Source organism: Schistocerca americana, chromosome 7 (genome assembly GCF_021461395.2).
Source record: "Schistocerca americana isolate TAMUIC-IGC-003095 chromosome 7, iqSchAmer2.1, whole genome shotgun sequence".
NCBI classification, from domain to species: Eukaryota; Metazoa; Arthropoda; class Insecta; order Orthoptera; family Acrididae; genus Schistocerca; species Schistocerca americana.
Genome location: NC_060125.1, coordinates 273,231,217 through 273,254,999, shown reverse-complemented (window position 1 = coordinate 273,254,999; position 23,783 = coordinate 273,231,217). Strand labels below are relative to the sequence as shown.

The 23,783-nt window shown below is 38.0% G+C and overlaps 1 protein-coding gene across 7 annotated transcripts in view; it reads right to left on the bottom strand.

The window, feature by feature from the left end:
• LOC124621853 (endophilin-A) overlaps positions 1-23,783 on the bottom strand; it is a 723,134-nt gene that overhangs the window by 92,568 nt on the left and 606,783 nt on the right. For all 7 annotated transcript variants that reach the window (XM_047147301.1, XM_047147304.1, XM_047147306.1 and 4 more), the window contains 3 exons: positions 18,621-18,837; positions 15,615-15,748; positions 10,653-10,719 (listed from right to left, as the gene is read on the bottom strand). In XM_047147301.1, the coding sequence (XP_047003257.1) occupies positions 10,653-10,719; positions 15,615-15,748; positions 18,621-18,837 (418 nt within the window). The remainder of the gene's footprint in view (positions 1-10,652; positions 10,720-15,614; positions 15,749-18,620; positions 18,838-23,783) is intronic.

The following is a 23,783-nucleotide window of genomic DNA, read 5'->3' as shown; positions in this document are numbered from 1 at the left end:
ACGAAACTACTCGTATACATTTACAATGTAGGTAATAAGTAACTCATGAAGCGGAGAGTCTTAAAATTGAGAGACTAGCATTTATGAGGATTCATATCTTATGGTTTCTCTAACGGCATTTCCTGTTCCACTGTTTCTAATTAAATCATAATAGCATATCATAAATCATAATGCCCAGATGTTAATGGAACATTATTCATATTTCTGCTCCAATATTTTACAAACCAATAAATAAATGTCATTCTCATGAAAAGCAAGAATCCGGGCATCAAAAACAATAATGCACAACACTCACTCATATCTCAGACTTTTGTATCTTGAGATCTTGTCACAGAGCACTAATGGCAAAATGGGAAATGAGAAAGAAAGGATTACAAGTGTAGGAAAGTTACGAAAAATCATTAATCACTTAGGATACCAACTAAAAAAAAAGCAATAAAAATAAAATGAAAGATGTAATGTACATGCTAGACAGTGAACAAAATTATTTAAGAAAAAACTGATTCAAGTTACAAGACAGTCAATAACAGACGGAAGACAAGTGCCTGGCCAAAGGTTGGTGGGAATAAACAAAAACTTTTTTTTTTTTTTTTTTTTTTGAGGGGGGGGGAGGTAACAATGATACTAACGATACAAGCATAAACCTATTTAAAGACAAGGTGGAAATGACTATGGTCACTGCCAAATCTCAGGTCTCCATATTTTGCTGGAATGATCTTTGAAGTGATAGCAATTCTGAGCCAGACAACCCACTTCAGAATAAAACTTTGACTACTTATAATGATAAACTGAGCTGACGGAGTTATATGTGAAATGCAAACAGGGTTAGAAGTAAATGCAAATGATAAGCCATACATATACTTCAATAGAACTGAAAAGGAAAATAGTAGAAGAAAAGACAAAAGGGGACTATAACAAAAATAAATATGAGAAAAGAGGTGTAGGAGAGAATGGAACACAGGGAGAAAAGAAATTGAGTGTACACACATGCAAATGAAGCAGATAACTGATATGAGGCCCAGGAAATAGAGGTAAAAGACGAGATGGAAACGAAGGGAAAAAAAGAGGGGAATTAGCATGGAGAAGTATTCTGTAATTTAAAATCAGTTGGATGGTAAGGTTTGATTGTAGCCATAGTTATAATTGTTAAGAAACTACTGATAATGGAAAGAAAGAAAGAACAAAATACATTGCATGCAGTTGCAATATGATTCAGTTAATCCCTACTTCATATATAAATAATGAAAAGAGAAAAGATAGCCAGTTGCCATGTAACTGAACCCTTGAGCAGAAGACAGGAACATAAACAAGATTAGTTAGGCTGCAGAGAGAGAGAGAGAGAGAGAGAGAGAGAGAGAGAGAGAGAGAGAGAGAGAGAGAGAGAGGTCAATTTGAAGAATGATGTTATCCAAAAGTGAATCTACAAGCTCTAAATCTTGTGTAAGTGCCTGTGTGCTGTTCCCAAAGCTCAACTATATAGTGAGTTGTTATCTGTACACTTTCTATTATTTAACTGGTCACAAGACATACTCTGAGATACCTCTTAGGATGTGGGTGCTTCTTCATAGTTGAAACACACAAAGTAATGATGTTTCAAAAACACAGAAGCTGCATCTGGAATATATTGGTGCCTGATAATCCTTAAGCATACATCAGAGTTACTTATGTGTTCCATAGATCATATTCATGATGAAAGTTATGCTGTGGAAAGAACTACTTGCTGATCACTTACAGGTGTTTTTTTTCTGGGTAAACGACTAATGGAATGAAATGATCATATGGCATTATTGGCTAGGAGACACTACCCGGGGCTGTTAGTGCAAGTCTTTTTCTTTGGTACCTCTTCAGTGACTTGTGTATCAATGATGCTGACAAGAACACAACACCCAGTCCCTACGAGGATAATATCTCTGAGCCCAGCCAGGAATCGAAGCTGAGCGCTGAGCATGGTAGTCAGCTGTGCTGACCACTCAGCTGCAGAGGTGGACAATGACTAATAATTTCTATTCAAGAATTCCTCTACGGTATAGGAGAAGATGTAAAGGAGAATCATCTTTAATCTACACTGATCACCAGCCCTTTGCCTTTTGTTTTGTTTTGTTTTGTTTTAATGTGCAAAAACAACTGAGGTCATAAGCACCCACATCGTAACCTTAGAACATCAAGGAGCAAAAGGAGTTAAAAGCGACTATATGTTAAGCTCTATCGACAGAAGGAAAGGCAGCTAAAAACGAGGACTTCCTCTTGAAGAAAGGCCCATAAAATACACCTTAGAGACAGCGGAAGTCCCCAAACCAAAGATTAAATGTCCTTCGCTTATTGCTACAATGGATAAAAGTAAAACGTGGTACACAGCCCATGCATCATTCATTAAAACAGCCGATAACTCATATGGCAAATTTACACTAGAACGTAAGCAGTTAAAAAAAAGGTATTCAGTCAGGAAAAGGAAAACTGTCAAAGGTTGACGACAATGAGCACAAACCAGTGGGGGATCACCACTTAACAAATGGCTAAAAAGACAATGTCCAATACGCAACCTAGCTAAAATGATCTCGTGGCAAGAGGGCCAAGAGGATGTCAGCCAAGCCGCTGGGAGAGGTTTAATTCCCTGGAGCTTGGACCTGTGAGAAGACCAATGGTGATGCCAAAGTGACACCACCTGTCAACAGACGGCAACATGGAGATCACCCAAAGGAACAGAAGAGCTAGAAGGCGAAGGCAGGAGGATTGCAGCCTCAGCAGCAGCAGCAGCATCGGCAGCCTCATTTCCTATAAGACCGATGTGACCAGAACCCACATGAACATCACAATGGCTCCCTCAACTATGAGCAAGTGGAAGCTTTCTTGGAACAGCTCTTTGCATTGGCATCTACTTTATGTAGCAGCAGAGAAACATAAGCAAGTGAGGGCATACATTTTTTAAAGAAATCCTCTATGAAAAAAGTGCTCATACATACTTTACATTAACCACCTAAACATTATGTATGTTTTTCATCTAGCAACATAGGTGATTTAACTTTCATCGTTGTATCTCTGCTATTTCTTCAAATTTGTCTTTTTTCCACGGGATGCAATAGTCTCCAACTTTATCTTTACACACTCTCACATGTTGTACGTTTCTGTCAGTTTCATTCTGATTTACACTTTTAATGAATGTGAATATTTTATATGTATACCATGTTTTATCTATTAGCATGAACTCTCTCATTTTAGGGTTTACATAGAATGCAAGAAGTATCAGACAAAGCTCATACTCATGAATGCAAGAGCTGTTGTGGAAGCTGATAACACATGAAGTGGGCAGTGGGAATCAAATTAAATGCATTGAAGTGAAATGAATGGATTGACAGATATGAAATTAATGTAAATGCAGTTACATTAGTCACGCTGGGAAGTACACTCACACAGCCTATTGGTTAAGGTGCTTGCTCACAAAAAGCAGAAAATCTGGGTTTGTGTTGGAGTACAGCACAGATTTTTAACTGTCATGGTAAAGTAATGAATAAAAGAAGACTGCCAAAGGTTACACATATAAGCAAAACACAAAAATTGTCTTTCTCAAAAGGCATTTATCTTCCTCAACAAATTACACATGACTTGTATCTCCGAGATGGCATCATTAAAATTGTGTCATTTCCTTTCTACTATTTTTCTTCCCTTAACTTTTAAGGAAGGATATCTCCTACATTACAAACTGATCATTCATACCCAATATTCACTTTGTCAGTGCTTGAATTTCCACACTGCATACACCACATAAAATTTCTTATTTTTCCTGACTCCTATCTTAAACTGACCAACAATTTATAATCTACAGTTGTGTAATGCACACGAAATAAAATATTTTTGTCAAAAATTCTGTCACTAGAACTAAAGTAGATTTCTTCCCAATTCTTCCCAGAATTTATTACACAAAACATCATTTTTTAATTGTTTATACAGTCTATCACAATCTTTCTCCTTTCAAACATATGTAGGAAGAATTGGTAAAACCAATGTAGAATAACAATTACATATTTTTCCTGTTTTGTCTCTTAGTCTATCAATAACTATAAAAAATGATGTTCAGTAAGACAGTGCTGCATAACTACAACCATTTGCATATTAGTAGACACTGGCCGATTTACACTTGTCACTAAAATTTTAAAAAATTAAAGGAGGAAAAGTGAAGGAAGTACCACAACTTTTACATTTCACTTGCAAAAATAATTCTTTGGAGCTCTGTGATGTATTTAAGATGAAATAAGCAGTGAAATGTTTTCATCTGAGCTTTGTACACTAAGTATGACTACAAAATCTTTGTAAGATATCAATGGTGTGCTTGAGGTAATCTACAAATATACACTGCTCATATTGTCTATAATAACAGGTTTGCAAATTAATGTGAGCAATAAATCAACTTTACCCTAAAACTGTTGTCCACATCTTTTTATGGAATATATGACACAAACTGTGGAAAAGGTAATGATACAAAAATAATTTTTCAAAAATGTAGCCTGCTACTCTGAGCTAATATGTGATTCTATGTGATGGCCACTAGTATTAACTGTTGCTACAGATATGGGAGCTCAAATACTATGAGCTTTTCCACATTTAAAGTTTTAAAATGTAATCTTCTAGCACTTCTGATAAATACAGGTTTGGATAATGACTAGATCATGTTTATGAACAAAAATTTCCAAGCAATTTAAATCTGAGAACAAGTCATGTTACAGTATGCATACGATACAAAGATACAATATGTGGGAGCTTTCACGTTCAGTGCCCGCACAAAAATGTTAAGCTCCAATGACAAACAGTCTCATTTAAATGCCTCAACTGCCAAATTCAACAAACAAAAAAAGCTTCTGATTAAAGGGTGGTCAGGTGAAGCCAAAATTATATGGGACACACGTACCCCCAATGGGGCTCCGAGCAGGACTCCCATATGGACTGCCATATGGACTACTGCTTAATCCAGCCTTCTTATGTGCAGCTGCTCAGGTATATAATCACACAAATAATAAAAAAAAAAAAAAAAAACATTAAACAAACAGATATTAGATTCAAGTAACAAAAATACTTTCTGCAAAGAGTTGATTCTGAGACAAAAAGATATCTGTGGGCCATTAATGTGAAAAATACTTAGCTTTCAAATATTTCTCATCACAAAATACAATAATTCACAGCTACTGATTTAACATATTTTAAAATGCAGTATTAAATATCCTTCTTTGTAATGATATTCAGAACTATCCGAGGTTTAATCCCTCATGTTCAAGTACAAGTTAATAATAATTTTTACTTCTCCCATTCATTCATAAATAATCTTTGCAAGTACCTAAGTATTCATGTGTGTTCTATGAGTTTCACTAAAGTTTCTAAAAGTTCCTGGAGTTTTTAAGTTCTTCCTACTTTAATTTGGTATCAATGTCTCCAGTAAGAATTAACAAAACAAAATATAGATACCACCAGCTGTACAAGAAATTCAGGTAATTGTGCAAAGCTTCCTCTTTTGATTTTAAAATGTTGTGAATTGAATAGCATTTATCCACAAAAATCAAAGCATCAATATTGCTATGCTACACTCCAGTGTACTTTTGCAAAGACTGTTTTTACTACCAAAAACACATATATTGCTCGGTGATCAAATTATTACATACCAGGTTACACAAAAATATAAATAGGGCCTTACTTATAAAAATTAGCATCCTGCTGCTATTTTATATAGAAGTTAGTCACATGAAAATGAGACAGATGGAAAACATAAGTAAACTGTTTAATATTTCAAAAGTAATACCATAACATGATGGATGAGTAAGGGCTTCCGAGAAAAACATCTTCTGTGTACTCTAAACAACCTTGGCAACATTTGGCCTGCACAAATATTGAGATAAACTGCATCTGTAGCTGCCCATAACTGAGAAAGTGTTATCAATGCAGGATTCTGTGCACTACCTGACCTCTCGATTATGTCCCATAAATGTTTGATGGGTGGCAGAACCATTTACCTGAACTGTCCAGATTGTTCTTCAAACCAATCACAAACAATTGCTCTCATATCTCAAAAACAAAGTTTCTATTAATACAAGGGTGGTCTGAAAAGTTCTTGGAACAGAATAGAAAAAAATGTACTTACACCACTGAACCTTTTTTTTTATTTTTCAAAGTAATCTCCTTGTAGATTAATGCACTTGGTCCAACAATGTTCCAGTGCCTTGATCCCATCTCAGAAATGAGTTTTCTCCAGGCCTGCAAAATAGTTGTCAACTCCAGCAATCAGTTCTTCGGTTGAAGTGAATCTTTGCCCACCAAGAAAAATTTTCAGTTTTGGGAAGAGATGGAAGTCTGAAGGAGCCATATCAGGTGCATAAGGCGGGTGTGACAACAATTCATACCTTAGTTTGTATAATTTTGCCATGGTGACAGCACATGTGTGCGGGCACACATTGTCTTGATGGAAGATGACTTTCTTCCTTGCTAACCTGGCTTTTTTTCGCATATCTTTTGTTACAATATTCTCCTGTAATTGTTTGCCCAGTGGGGAGATAATCTACGATCTACAAACATAATCCCTTTCACAACCCAGAACACTGATGCCATCACCTTTCCTGCCGAAGGAATTGTCTTTGCTTTCTTTGGTGGTGGAGAATCAGCATGTTTCCACTGGTGTGATTGATGTTTTGTCTCTGGAGTATAGAAGTGCACCCAAGTCTCATCTGTGGTCACAAACCGGTGCAAAAAATCTTGTTATTTTATCCTAAAACGGGCCGAACCCTAAAACGGGCCGAACATTGTTCCAATATGTCCATTCTCACGTGTTTTTGATCCAGCGTCAAGAGTCGCGGCACCCATCTTGCAGATAATTTTTTCATTTCTAATTCTTCAGTTAAAATGTGATGTACTCTTTCAGATGACATCTGGGAAGTGTGAGCAATTTCACGTAATTTCCTGGCGATCCTCCATGACCATTTTGAGCACTTTTTCAATGATTTCTGGAACAGTGTCACATCTTGGCTGACCACTGTGCAGTGCTCTCCCAACCAAATTTAAATTAATTTGTCGACTTGGTAACAGTTGAATATAAAGGAGCAAGTCCCCCCAGTGTATTCTGTAAATCGGCAAGAATGTCCTTTGCTTTCATACCTTTCTTTACAAAGTACTTAATCACTGTTCGAATCTTGATTTTTTACATCTTCTCAAATCACTACATGGGAACAACAACAGAGCCATGTCACCACTGCAGCTCTCTTCCAAAAACACTGATGTGGCACATGTTTACAGGTAACAGTCCAATGAATATCATGAGAACAACTCGTTGCACTAGTGCTGACTTCTCTTGGTGATTCTGAGAACTTTTCAAACCACCTTCATATTTTCTTCTCTGTTGACAAGTACTTAACTTACCAGTGTGAGAGAAAGGGGGGGAGTGTAACTCTTGAATCTGCATCTATTTGAAGGAAAAAGTTGTTCCTGTAACTATCAGATCAAGTCTATATAATTATGGAAACTGAAGGAAGGAACTAATGCATTGGGGTATTGGGGCTTTGTGCAAAATCAGTGACAACAAGTGAAAATATGTGCCAGACCGGGACTCAAACCCAGGATCTCTTGCTTACTAGGCAGTTGCATTAATCACTGCGCCATCCACTGACTACCCCAGATGCCCCCAGCAGAACCACAGTCCACCTAGCGCCACCTATCCACATTCCCCATCAGTGTTCTCCATGCTTGCTAATTTTAGATTCCTTCAGCAAATCAAATGTAAATGTGCATTCACACTGATGTCCGAAATAATACACACCAGGCATTCATATAATTGATTTGTCTTGATGGGCAATGAATTAATCTTCAGTGTGGATGCACATTTACGTTCGACCTCCTGTGAGAATCTAAAATCAGTAATTTTGGAGGACATGGACAGGGACTGCAGGTAGGTGGCGCTAGGTGGGAATGCGATTTGGCCAGGTGATGAGCTGGGATAGTCTGCACGTCTGTGATAAACACTATGTCCAAATGGTGCAATGGTTAATGCAACTGCCTATAATCTGTTCATCATAAGAATAAACCTGATGTAAACAAACACAAACGCAATGATTGGTCAGAAGCCGTAGCACAAGTACACTGGTGGTGCTACGCTCTTGGAAGTAGGTCCTACTTATGTATTACATATATTATTACTAAGTTACGTTAAATGGAACTTTTAAGATATTCAAATGTATTAAGATCCATCAATGTTTTTCTTAATCACACTTTAGCTGCATAGTTTTTATTTAAAAAAATCATGTACAATCACAGTCTCTGCAGCGTTGTGCTCAGATTGTCGCGCTGTTAATGCACAGTATGAAAATGGCTGAGGCTGCTTTCTGTTCTGTGGTGAAACACACACATGGAATACGGTTAAAAAGTGCCAAGAAATGGGCTGGTCTTAATGTTTTTCATAAATTTACGGAGATAATCAGCTTAGAAGTTTTGCCAGTGACTTTATGTAATACAGTTGAGTTATAGATATGAGTAACGCAGTCGATGGCATAATGGCATGTGAACTAAATACAGTTAATGGTTCGTTGGTTCAGATCTCCCCAGTATCCTTTCCCCCCCCCCCCCCCCACCCCCCCCCCCCCCCCACCCCACCCCTCGTTCGATTTGAAATACCTACATCTCTTAATTACAAAACTTATCATCATTTTTTTATGAATAATGCACGATTTCTTGTTTCTAATTACATATTGGACATGAAATCCCTGTTTCCTTTTCAAATACAAACTCTTAATTATGGATGTTTTATGAAAGACTGTTCATAAAAGTTGCTGAAATTAAGAAAATTTAACAATTTAATTTATTAAGGCAAAAATGAAAAACCAAATCCTCTTTGTTTGGACTATGTCCATCGTTTTATACCACAGAGGTAGATAAGTATTGTAGAATCACGAAAAACAATCATTTTCACAGCATCGAGCAAATCATACAAATGCTGCATTTTTACATTTGCTATTATACGATTACAATATGAATCCAACGGAGCCAACTTGCAGGATTTGGCAGGAGGGGTAACAAGATTGTTAAGCTGCCAGACGTACTGGAACTAATTCACGCAGCTTTTTCACATGTCACGACCAAATGCTGGCAGTATATAGAATGGCTCATCATAAAAGAAGAAGAGAAAATGCGGCGCCTGGCTGACTTTCTGGATTCTGTTATTGACAGGCTCGTTATCAACATAGCAGGTGACATTTCAGAACTGAAATGTACTTCTCGGATTCGGATAAGGAAGGAGCTAAGAGATTACCAGACTACTAACTGTAATTAATACCTCCAGTGGCTTCAGTATTTAACAGTATGATGAAATCCCTGCAGTATGCTGTTGCATTACACACAACTCGCTTAGAAAAATTACCCTATGCTTAAGTTAGAAATTTTCATCACTCTTGTTTATAATTGCATTTCATGCTTTCCGTCTGGTCACCTAAGGAGCGCGCAGTAGTGCTGGAGTTCCTCTGAATATTATTTCAGTCTCTTTAAAAATTAAATGAAATTCGAAGCTATATTGTTTCTTTGCTTGTCTCTCTTTATATCTGAACTGCAATGTTCACATCATGCGCCGGTAAAGCTGTTGTCCCACCTTATCACACAGTCTATGTGTGTGTAACACAGCATACAGCATATCCTTATTATTGTACTTGACTGTACTGGTCACAGCTTGGCTTTCGCTCCACGCAAAACGAAATCCATTGAGATTCAAGCAAATGTGGAAGAATACATGGTGTAATGTTTACATCAGGTTTATTCTTATGATGAATGGATTATAGTAAGCAGATAAAGGGGCAAAAATAGATGGATGGAGAGAGGGGGGGGGGGGGGGGGGGAGGTCATAGACAGGGAGAGGAGGAAGGATGTGCTAGACAGAGATAGAAGGGAGAACAAGGTTAACATGTATATCCTATTTCCATACATATCAGAAACATGTGCTTTCTCGTTTCTTCCTTTTACATTTAACCAGACTGAGCCACAACAACACATGGCCAGGAACAGCTAATATGTAATGAAATAAGAAAAGCCATTCACTTGCAAAATACGAATGTACTTCAACAGAGAAGTCAGAATGTTGTAAGTAATAAATGTAATCATTGCAAAGTTATTGTGTTGTGTCTTCCAACTTGATGAATTTAATCACAGCTTATACACTTATTGGCAGAGGACAAACATTATTTGCGGAGTTCATGTATGGCCTCAGGGCAAATGGCAAGCAGAATTGTTTGGAGCAATGGAAGAAACGAAAATAGAGGTGTATTGGCTCAAATGAATTATACTTTGAAAGTGATGACACAAATTTGCAACAGTGGTCTCATTTCTTTTATACTGTTCCTAGACAAAATATTTTACACTGGCGTGCAGGAGTAGTGTTCATCCACTGGCTTGGAGCTTATCAATTTTGATTAAAATTGTGATAAATGACAGACACAGTCCAAGGTAAAAAAAGTCTTGGATTAAAATATCACATCGAGCAATTTCCAAGCAATGAAATCAGCCTCATTTCATTTCTTTATTGTGAATTTTTGTATACCATCCACTTATTAAAACAAGATTTGGAAATGAATGTTCACTATGTAAGAATGATTTGAAAAATAAATTTAAAGTGATGATGATGAAAAATAGTCATCTATTTTTACCTTTGGCTTGCCGTCTTCTCTTGCAGTCAAAATCTAGTCTTCGTCCCTGCAACTTCTTCCTGTGATGCTGTAAAAATATGACCAAAGCACAATTTAAATACAGTCATCATGAATATAAATATGAAGACTGAAACAACAATATAATCAGTGTGGGATACTACTGACCTTAAGAGTAGTTTTTATACATCAAACAGATATGCCATTATTAGGCTAAGTCCTTTACTTCTCAACCTGTACAAACCAACATCATTGGGTATGTGGATATGAATGGAATAGTATGCATATTTTTTAGTATTTTATGGTTTATAGATCACATTTGTAATTGTAAGTGTAAATTCAGGCAGTCTGTGGTGTAGTTGTTATTCATTTGTTTATTCTGAAAAGCCAGCAACCAACTGCTTCATCCAAGTCAGTCAGGTTCTAACTGCCACCTGTTACACACCTACAGAGCAGCTAGTTACATATTTAGCTTTTACTTTGTTTTCTTGGTATGTTATTTTTTAAATACCATGTATGTTTTTTCTATTTAAGAGGTGTAGTATTGCATTTTTGTAGCTGAAATGTAGAGTTAGGCAGTCTGTAGCACAGTTGTCATTTCTTCTGAACAGCCCACTACACAACTTATTAAGCAGTCAGCCTCCATCAATGACACGTCAGGAGCATATCAGTTTTCACAATTAGATATCTTTGTGTTTTTTATACTTTACTTCATAAGTTAGTGACAATGGATGGATAGGATGTGTGCATGTTGCGTGCAGATGCCGGTGGAGATAGTCACAATTCACAAACAGCTGAAGGCCTTTTGGCTATGGTCAGCTGTTTTCCAGATTCTGCCTCTGGGTGTAGTGGTGGCGGAGAATCTGGCACATTGCATGGGCACCTCAGGTGCCACTTGTTTTGCCCATAGGCTCTGCTGCTGAGGTTCTTTCTAGTGTACCCAACATGATGGACCTGCCTTGACTATAGGGTGAGTGGCAGGTGGTGACGCATTCATGTCACTCGAGGTGAATGGCCAATGTGGATGATGGCAATCTGGCCTCATCCATTAACCATGTGAGTGGACAGGTAGCCACTCCTTCAGCAGTGTCTGAGCAGGAACATGGGGGAGGGGTTTGCCAGTTATTTGGAACTCCAATGTTAGGCCTGTTATGAAGCCCCTTAGGGAAATAGCATTCAAGGCCAGAAAGAAATCTCACACACACTCGGTATGGCTGTCAGGTGGCCTCAGGCTGAGATGTGGAGGCTACTGAGAACCCAGGGTGCAGTCGTCTGCAATTGTGGCTCATGTCAGTATCAATGATGCCTGTCACTTGGGTTCGGAGGCCGTCTTCAGTTGATACAGGCATCTGGCGGAAGTGATGAAGGCTGCTGGCCATGCACCTGGGATGCAAGTAGAGTTCACAATTTGCACCATTGTTACCTGAGTTGGTTGGGGTCCTTCAGTTTGGAGTAAAATGTGGCGTCCCAACCAGGGGCTTTGTACAACATATACTCCGTGACAGTGTTCGCTGCAGATCTCTGGACCTGTGTTATTGGCTGGAGAGTTGTAGGACTCCCCTCAATAGGTCAGGTGTGCACTACACAAAGGAAGCAGATATTTGGGTAGCAGAATAGTTGTGGATTGCATATCTTTTTTAAAAAATTAGGCAGCAGTCTGAGGTACTCTGGTAAACAGTTACCAGTTGATGTGCAGACAGTGAAATAAGACAGAGTTGAGAGTAAAGGCACTTCGACTTTCAAAATTTTATCAATAAGTTGTTGCAAGGGTATAAGCAACAAAGTTCCTGAATTTACTGCCCTCTAGGAAATATGACACACACAAATTATTCTGAGGACAGAGAACTGGCTGAAACCCAAAGTAGAAACATCTGAAATATTTAGTGTGGAATAGAATGTATACTGGAAAGATAGATTAGAACAGTTTTGGAGGGGGGAGTGTTCATTGTAGTTGACAAAAATTTGTTTCTACTGAGGTCAAATATGAGTTTGACTGAAGTTATAAAGATACTTACAACAGGTCTAGGTGAAATTAAGTTGTTGGATGTTTTTAGCAGCAACCCACAACATTGCTGTTTCAGTTTTAGAGACATACAAAACAAGTCCATGCTTAGTGCTACAGAAATACCCAGATCATGCAATACTAGTTGATGATAACTTTAACTTACTAAGTGTAGACTGGGATATCTACAGATTCATTACAGTGGGTACGGACAGTCTTCTGAAATACTTATGAACACTGTACTGAAAACTGTCTTGGGCAGCTTGTTCAATAGCCCACATGTAGAAATAATGTAGACCTTGTCGCTACAAACAGCCCTGACTTCACTGACTGTGTCAGTGTTGTTAGCATCCCACTTAGGCAATGAATGGACATCATCTAGTTCCTGTATGATGGGACATAGAGGAATTACAGGCAAAGTTTAAACAGACTGTAAATTACAGTCTGGAGAAGAGGGTACCGAGTAAGTGGAGTAAGGACAGAAAAGACCGACCATGGTTTAATAACAAAGTTAGTAAAATGCTGAGGAAGCAAAGACTGTTGCACTCTCGGTTCAAAATAGAATTTTCAAATGATGACTTGCTAAAGTTAGTAGAGATTTGTACGTCTGTAGAAAGATCAACGTGCAAAGCATACAACAACTACCACTGTCATACATTAGCAAAAGGTCCAAGAGAATTATGGTGCTATTTAAAATCGCTAAGCAGGTCAAAGACTTCTACCCAGTCATTCGTCAACCAGTCTAATGTGGCATTAAAAGATAGCAAAAGGAAAGCTGAAGTTTTAAATTTCAGGTTTAAAAAACCATTCATGCACTAGAATCATACAAACATATCATTGTTTATCCATTGCACAGATTCCTGAATGGAGGGCATAGTAATAGGTATCCCTGGCTAAAGAAGTGACACAAAGAATTGAAAACAAATACGTCACTATGTCAGAATGGTAACCCAATACGGTTTCACATAGACTATTCTATGGTGTTGGCCCCTCACTTAGCTTGCATTTATCACAAATCTTTCACTTTGTGAAAAGTCCCAAGCAATCGGAAAAAGCACAGGTGACGTGTGTGTATATGAGAAGGATAAAAGAATGGACCCACAAAATTACAGACCAATACACGTAACATGGTTTTCTGTAGAATTCTTGAATATATTCTCAGTCTGAATGTAATAAATACCTCTGAGATGGAAAAGCTCCTGTCCACAAATCAGCACGTTTTTTAAAAGGAAGGAAGGAAGAAAGGAAGGAAGGAAGATTGGGTTTACCATCCCAATGACATTGAGGTCATTAGAGTTGGAGCATAAGCTCAGATTTTGACAATGACGGGGAAAGAAATCAGCTGTGCCCCTCAAACAAACCATCCTTGCATTTGCCTGGAGCGTTTTAGGGAAATCATGGAAAAGCTAAATCTGGATGGCCGGGCGTGGGTTTGAACAGTCATCCTCCCAAATACAGTTTTAGAAAGCAGTGTTTGTGCTGAACTTTGGTTGTCCTTCTCTTGCACTGTATCCCGCAAACTATGGATGAAGGGCAACATATTCCTAGATTTTTGAAAAGCATCTGACACAGTGCCCCACTGCAGACTGTTGATGAAGGTGAGTGGCTCTAAGACTTCTAATGCAATAGAACCCAGTATGTTATCCTCAATGAAGAGCGTTTATCAGAGACAAGGTTATTGATGAGAGTGCCCCAGGGAAGTGTGACTGGACTGCTAACATTGTCTAAACACATGAATGATCTGGTGAACAGGGTCAACAGCAGTCTGTGGTTGTCTGCTGACGTCGCGGTGTACGGGCAGGTGTCGTTATTGAATGACTGTAGAATCATACCAAGATGATTTAGACAAAACTTCTAGTTAGTGTGGTAAATGCCAGCTAGCTCTAAATGTAGAAAAATGTAAGACAATGCATAAGAGTAGGGGAAACAACACCATAATGTTCAAATACAGAATTGGTAGTGTGCTATTTGACACAGTAATGTCAATTAAATATCTAGGTGTACTACTGCAAAGTGATATGGAATGGAACAAGCATATAAAGACTTAGCAGGGAAGGCAAATGATTGACTGCAGTTTATTTGGAGAATTTTAGGAAAATGTGGTTTATCTCTAAAGGAGACCATGTATAGAACACTAATGCAACCTATTCTTGAGTATTGCTAGAGTGTTTGGGATAACCATCAGTTCAGATTTAGGGAAGATATCTAAGTAATTCAAAGGAGACCTGCTAGATTTGTTACCGATATGTTCCGTCAACATATCAGTATTACTGAGATGCTTCAGGAACTCAGATGGGATTCCCTGTTCCCTGGGCAGGGGAGCAGGCGGTGTTCTTTTTGAGGGGCACTGTTGAGAAAATTTAGACAGCTGCTATTTGAACATGACTATAGAATGATTCTATGTACATTTCACGTAAGAATCATGAAGATAAGATAAGAGAAATTAGGGCTCATACAAAGGCATATGGTCAGTCATGTTTCCCTCCCTCTATTTGCGAGTGGAAAAGGACAGGAAACGATAGCAGTGGTATAAGGCACCCTCCACCATGCACTATATGGTATTTTGCAGAATATGTATGTAGATGTAGACATAGAGCAGTGGGTTAATTTTCCTGTACCTATAACTGCTTCCAGCTCCTTTGTGATACTCCTGAGTAATCTGTAATCAAGTCTGTCGCTTACAGTGCAAATGAAATGGAGAAAAGAAAGATACTGGGATTAGAGGTCAACAGTATCTCTGTCACTGAATTATTCTTCATCTTTCTTTTTGCCATAGAAACACGTAAGTAATTATAAGAAAAGTAATGTAGGTGTCAGAAAATGGCTGTAGAATTGTTTCAATGGTAGAAGTTTTAAGCAAGACTTCATCACCTAAAATTGTTATTATGTGAAACAATTTATTTTCATTTAATGACACACATCAGAAACACCAAGCATAGATCAAAACTTGTACTGTAACTTACCATTACTTCTTTCAAATCCTTTGTCTGTAGATGATGGAGTGGTTCTAGGAAATTCTGTTTAATGTTGTCATCCAAGGAATATTTTACATCAGCCATTTGTTTCATGGACTCGCCCATTTCACATAGTGCGGAGCCTGGAAATGATTATAAGAGGAGGAAAATTAAAGAAAGCAACACAGAATATGTTGTAAATTGTTAAACAAAGAAATCTTCATGAAGGGTCACGGACTGTGTGTGTGTGTGTGTGTGTGTGTGCGGGGGGGGAGGGGGGGGGGGGGGGGAGGGGGACCCTCAATAAATTCAGCGTAAAAGTAGCTATGGGGGGGGGGGGGGGGGGGAACCTCAATAAATTCAGTGTAAAAGTAGCTGTGGTGCACATAAGTTTATTCATTTCTACTGGGTTTGAATAAATTTTAGCTGGCCATTAAGAACATTTGATAATATCTAACTTATTTTGTCTTCAACTGTATATCCATCTTCTGCAATCACTGTTTACAGTTATGAGGCAAGGAAAACTGCTTAGTTATTTCTTCACTATCATCTGAAATGTATTGCTCTTGTATCACTGCCCCATCACATGAGATATATTTTAAAATTCACAACAGAATCAGTCTCAGATGTTAATCTTAATACAAAAGGCAGTTTGTGAGTATACAGATATATAGTTTAATGCTTACATGTGCGATTCATTTTGTTGGTCATCACATGAACATAACAGGGCAATTAAAATAATAAATATTTGTCTCAATTGCCTGTCTCACATTCTTTGTTTTACATATCCTGCAGTTTCTGTTTTTAGGTAAGTAACATCTTTGTAGTATTTAAAAGGTCAGAAATTTAAAACATTTTGTTTGCAAATTAAAAACAGTATCAAGACTATTCCTCAATATTTTAGTGCTTTGTAAGCCCCTTCCCCTTTGTTTTCTTGACTCTCTGGATCATTTTCAACTGACAAAGTTTCATTTGAATAAAAATATGTTATTTAAGGATGCTGCGTTAACAATAAGTACACACTCGGAAACTAAGTAAGCTAGATTAAAAAAAAGAAGTTATTAACTATTTACTAACAACCTCACTGAATACAATCAAAACACTACCAATCCACATAATAACTAATATACAGAGTAGAATCTAATAGTAAAGATGAGTACTGAAGAATTTTCAATTTGTTCAGTCTTCCCTTCTGCAGCCTGTTTCTTTTATTTCTTTATCGCCAGAAGGAAGAATCTATAACTTGAAATACTTAGCCTAATGCCAATTTTTGAATGTGCCTAACTTTTCTATGACGTTTTTCCATGAACATAACTGTTTCATGTACTGTTTTTCTGCTATACATCATCAACAAATTATTTTTCTGCTCGGAGCTTTTGTTTTCACTTGGTATTTATGCAACTGCAAATGTTTACCTCTCTCCATCATCTCACAAGAAAGAAGTTATCCAACTATAATATTACATCGGCATTATGTGAAACACCAAATGAGAATCCACTAATGGATCATGTCCATGAACACAACAAACATGACAACATAAATATGACCAGAGAAAAATTTTGCCAGTTACTGAAACTTAAAAACAGTTCTTTCATCAGCAATTACTACACAATGTATGAAGTGATACAAGGTTAAAGAGAGGGCAGGGAAACTTATCCAAAGAATAAATCAGAAGAAACAAATGAACAATTTATGACTGATCATGGAGTTGGGAGACTCACTTCACAGGTCACTCAATGACATTCCAATGCAGAAAATCATACTGCCTACAAAAAAATGCAGAGAAGAGGCTGTGAATATATGAGGGACTCTAGTCAGACAAGCCAAAACATTGCCTTACAACAGACACAGACCAGCTTCCCTAAAGAGAAGCTGGCATGGGATAGGAATAAGTGAAGTAGAACATATAGCTTAATCCCTTATCCATGCCAAGTAACAATAACTAAGTTAGTACCTATGTATACCAACAATTACTGAATCACTGAACTGAATTGTAAACAAAAGTAAAACTTATTGATTACTCCAAGTAGGTAACTGAGAGAAATTCCCAAAAACATTTTTTTTTGTTTTTCATGTTATTACAGCAGCACCTACTGAGCATAACGACATTACAATGATAGTGACTTGAGCTTATCACTGATCCATTCTGACCTTAGGTCTGGGCACCTCTGGAGCCTGAAGAATATGTAGCAGAGGTCAGATAGGTAGTGAAAGACTACAATGAATATGCTTGAAGTACTACGTGCATGATTATTTCATTCTGAGGCATCACATGAGAATCTCATGATATGATATAAACTACTCTAAATTATTTAACTTTAGGATAACACTGGACAACCAGATCACATTTCTCATGCACTAGTATATTACTGGTGCGTCAGGCTGAGTCAATATCTCCAGTATTTCTTTGCATTCAATTTAATCTGGAACATTTTGGAAGCACATTGTTTATTTATTTCATTACTCATTTTTCCTTCTGCTCCATTTTAATCCTACCCTATATATCCTCTATATCCTGTGCTTTCCCTATAGTTTTTAGTTCTCACCTTAATATCTTCATGGCCTGCAGCACACCATTAATAAGTAGGAAACTGAACCGCCGCTGGTGTATCGACTATTATTGTCATCTGTTTTGTATTTCCTGGCCTGGTGTTTGGGGTGACAGTCGTTCTCTCCTCGACTTTTATGCACTTTTCTTCTTTAATTTAGCTGTCTCCAGTCTGCATTATTGCTTAATGAAGTAAATATTTTTAAGATTTGAAAATTGATATGCATTTTCTCTCACTCATATCACTCAGCACAGCTGCAGAAGCTCCTGTCCCAGTCACTAATTGGTAGGTGCATCTTTCCAGTCCCATGCGCACTTAGTACTTCAAAATCTACGATAAGTGGAATTAAGATTTTCTGATATACCAGTTATTTCTTGTCTACAAAGTCCCACTGATTTAGTGACAAGTAACCACATACAAAAGATCTTTCTATAAAGCAAAGTTTTTTTTTAATATAGCTACTTACCGAAAAGAGAGTCATCACCAAGCCTTCTTCCATAGGTTACCATGCATTCACCAAGAACTCCTTCTGGCTGTGGATATGTTGAGGCTTTTGCTTGCCCACTAAGCTTTGAGATTCCTTTAACAGCAGCCATCTTTGCTCTTGCTGTTGGATTAGGTTGCAGGAACTCCTTTGTTTTAATTTGTAGCTCTTCAACCAACTCGTAAGTGACATCCGTTTTCTATAGTAAGAATAGAATCAATGCACATAATGATCAATGATAACACAAAGTGAGGCATAAAGGTGATTAAAAAATTACATCCTGTGTCACAAATATACCACAAACTGAATGTTTTAGACCAAATAAGAAGTTATCAGAATTCATAGAGAAATAAGTTTCCACTGTATAACTAACAGCAATACAACTGTGTAGCTAAAGTAGGCATTTTCAGAAATGGTTAATATTGAAATTCAAAATAGTGATAAACAGAGTTAAATTTGAGGATATTTTACATATTTATGACCATGCAACATGAAATTATGGCGAAAATTCAATACACATTGAGTTTACTGATCCAGAAAATGAGAGACTCACATACAGATGCGACTGATTCATCGATCTCCAGACATATCACACAATATTTTCCACTTCTGATAATAAGCTAATTGCTTGATTTATTTGAAAACATTTAGTGCAAACAGAGCACTACTCTCACAGATTAATAATGTTTTCAAAGAATATGCAGTACAAATGTTTTTTTTGTAGACAAAGCAGCAATATAACCATACCAACAATTGAGGAAAATTCTTTGGGGCTGAGCCACAGAGGCATACAACTGGAATGTTGTATAGTTATATTCTTCCATCATCCTGATATTTTAACAATCTCCCCCCCCCCCCCCCTCCCGCAGATTTACCTTCATATCAATGTTCTGTCTTAACTCCAAAAAGAACCAGTCCTTCATCTTTGTCTGTTCCTTGGCCCACACTCATATTATTTTCGTCTTCTTCTTCTTCTTCTTCTTCTTTTGTCAATAAACTTACACCGTCTTACTTCACACATTCCTCACTAAGGAGGAAAGAGACTACAATAGTATCTTTCTTCAGTTTTCAGTCCCTAAGCAATTTTGGAAATGAAGTGTCTCATGACATTCTCGAATGAAGTATTATCCGGCTTCTTTCCAGATCTGTTTTAATATGAACATGACTGACAACTTCCTTCATTAGTCTTCGAAGCAAACGATTTTTATAAGAAGTCAGCACAGTAGCAGCCATGACAAAACAGTTAGCTTAAAATTGGCCAACCTTTGCCATTGTGATTTTACGCAGAAGTCTAGGAATTTGTTCATAGCATTTTTGTTGTGCATGTAGGTATTCCAGTTGCTATAGGCTTATTTACCAAATTTCTTTTTTTTATTTATGGTTCACTGTTCCTATTTGAGTTAACATATTGCCATTTTGAAATAGTGAGTGGAGCTGTGGATGTTAGAAAATGGAGTGCAATGAGGAGAAATAACAACATTTTGGACATACTCCTCTGTTTAAGTACAACAGAAGGGGGACAGCAGCAGAGGCAGCCAGAAACATTTGCACTGTGTGTGGAGAAAATGCCATTGGACAAAGCATAACAAGAAAATGGTTTTCTCATTTTAAGAGGATCATTTTGACATTGGCGACTCTCCATGTTCAGGAAGACTGTTTAAACATATTAACCTACAGCAACCCATGTCAGAGTACTCGAGAACTGGCAAAAATGATGAACTATGATCTCACCATAGTGCGACACTTACATGCAAAGAGGAAGGTTCAAAAATCGAGTGTATGGGTATCATGTGCTCTAAGTCAAAGTCAGAAAAATCAGTAGGTGGCTATATGTGCAACTCTGCTTGCTCGTCATCAACTGGTTTGTAAACAACACTGACTATTCCTATTCTGCATCATTACTGGTGATGAGAAATGGTGTCTTCATGCAAACATAATGAAAATAAAGGAATTGTTGAGCTCAAACAAAGCAGTAACTCCCTGTACAAAGACCTGCATGCATCCACAAAAGACAATGTTATGCATATGGTGGAACAGTGACAGTATGGTGTACTATGAATTGTTTCCCCAAGGTGTAACTGTCATTGCTCGCATTTACTGTAAACAACTGAGATGTCTTGAAGATGCAGTCCAAGAATAATGACCAGGAAGACTGCACAAAATGATGCTAATCCACAGTAACATCTACCTGCACTGTTAGACTGGCAAAAAACACTATACAGGAGCTGGGTTGGGAAGTCGTTCTGCATCGACCTTATTCACCTGATCTTACACCCTTAGATTTTAACCTTTTCTGCTCTCTATCGAATAACATTCAAAGAACTTCTTTTCCAGTAGAGCATGTGCTCTAAATGTGGCTCAACAAGTTCTTCATCTCAAAACCACGTCATTTCTACAGTTGCGGAATTGAACAGTTACGCCAGCTTTGACAGACTGTTGTAAACAGTGAAGAAGAATATAGTATTGATGACTAAAGCCTCTGTTATGTGTACCTTTTGTGTTTACTAAACTTAGAGAAAAACATTATGAACTTACACACCAATCTAATACTTTTTTAAGCCAGATTATGTACAAAACTTTGTAGTGCACATGTCATTCAAAACTAATGCTTTTCTTTATTTTTCTGCATTAGCCTATAGCTTTTCCTATCAAGGAAGTGGTTAAAGTGGAAGTCAGTCTGTCACGAGTCTCAATCTGAGCAAAAATGGTCAGGCCCATGTTGAAATGAATGGCAAGCTTCCTGGACCCAAGGATTTGAATGAACTCCAGTTTGTCTTGGGAAAGATGAAGTATTATGGCTAACTTATACCAAATGCTGCACAGGTACCATTCCTCCTGGAGCAATTTTAAGGTAAGGTTGTGAAATTTCAGTGGTTCACCCTTTAACCGGGCAGTGTTCTTGAAGCTAAAGTAGTGTTTTAAGTCTGCTCTCTACCGGCACATTTACACTTGGAAAACATTTAGTCCTGGAATCAGATGGTTCACAGTTTGGGATAGGCACTTTTCTATCAAGCAAGTGCTCCAAAGATACAGAACATCCAGTTACATGTGTGTCTAAAACACTAACAGCTGCACAGGTGAATTACAGCCAAATAGAAAAGAAGGTACCAGTTATTATTCACTGTATCAAGAAATTCCTTGTTTCCTTATATTTAACAAATTTACATCTGATCACCAACTGCAAACAACTGAGTTTGCTATCTGGTCCCTGAATGAACACACCAGATAAGATGGCACATCAGTTACACTGATGGGAACTGTTTTTGAGTAATTACCATTTTGAGATCCAGTAACAGCTCATTGCTCACTCAGCACACCAACATCAACAACCTGTTTCATGTACCAATAGGTCCAAATCAAGAGCTCAATAAGAAAGAGGTATTTTGTTTCCAGCTGACAGAAAACATTAGGTATGCAGTGGACAAATTCCCTGTAACAACTTGGTAATATGCTGGGCTTACAAACAAGGACCCTATGCTATGGAAAGTAGTGTGTTGCACCCAAAGCTGTGGAACTGGCACTATGGACATATTTCTCAATGTATCACAGACTCAATGTTAGACAAGAGGCTCTTCTTCTGGACAAAGAAGAGTCAAGAGTGCCAGATTGTGATCCCAACTACAGTCTGGCATGTCAAGCTAGTGCAATGGTGAAGTTAGGGGATATGAAGTATGAAGGGTCTGGGTATTGACACCAAATTTAAAGTGTAGTATATGATTCCTTTACAAGGGCAAAGATGATTTCCTTTCCCCTCTTCCCCAATCTCAGCTTATCTTCCATCTCTCATAAACTGGTTGATGGTCTTTAAGCATTAATATTCCTTCCTTCCTCCCTTCCTTCAGCCACATGGCACCAACACATATCTGTAACTTACTGGTCAAATGAAAGATAAGCATATCTAGTCAATGCGTGAGGTGGAAGGAAAAGGAAAGTTGCCATTTTTATAGTCTGGTTAGAAAGAGATGAATGAGGGCCCTCTAGTTCTGGCCTGGCAGAAGTCAGTAGAGGCCAGTCAAGTTTGGTCCACTCACATTTTGTGTCTGGGTACTGCCAACCTCAGAGATCTAATACAGGACCTTGTGTATGTAGCCACTTAAATTGACTGTTGAGCTGAGCTGTTTTATGTCACAAATTAATAATTCTCTTGATGAGTGATGAAGTGGATCCTGACCCATCAAAAGTAGTGCCAGATACTCTTCCCACTCCTCAGAGAAACCAAGGGGTACTCCACTGGTGTCCAAAACATGCAGACAAAAGTAACTTTCACATGAAGTGCCACTGCAATGCAAGTAACACAGTCTGATGAAACTTGGACCATATATAGAAAGAACTGCTACAGTATAGTATATGAGGTACATGAATTAGATATTCAATGACAGGAATGAAATGACACTTTTATTCAAAGGCTATAATTATACTGAAGCCACTGCCATTTAGTCATCTCCGAGACATTACAAAAGGCAGGACATGGTTCCTAACAGGGTGCGTGACGAGCCCGGATGACAATACGTGCTCTACAATGTATTCCCATGCTGGCCACAAGTTTGGTGAGGAGTATGCATAATAGGGTGCTCCATTCCTCCACCAGCTCAGTTAACAACAGGTGGTTGGCCGTTGGTGCATGTGGATGTGCTGGCATCCCACATGTGCTCGATGGCATTTAAGTCGGGGGAACAGGCAAGCCAATCCATTTGCCGAATATCCTCTCATTCCCAGAGCCCCTCTACCTACGCCGTCCAATGCAATCATGCTTTGTCAGTGATAAAAATGTACTGTTCCTAAGACTTGGAAGTCAGTATGCTCATACAAAACCATAACAACTGGAGCACCAAAAAGATTATATTCAACAATGTTCTTTGATATATTGTATGTTCCAACATCTTGCCACATAAAGTCCACATTTATGTAATCCAGGTGTTACGGTGTGGAGAGACTGCATGGACCTACTGACCTCCAAATCTTTGAACATGGTACACTCACAATTCAACATTATTGTGACATTTTACTGCTTACCCAAGTACATTCAGGGGCGCATTCAGGCCTGACTTCCTTTATACGGATGACGATGAGTGACTGCATCACACATCGCAGGTGGGGGAGCTCTCGGAGTGAGAGGGTCTTCGGCGTGTGGACTGGTTTGCCTGT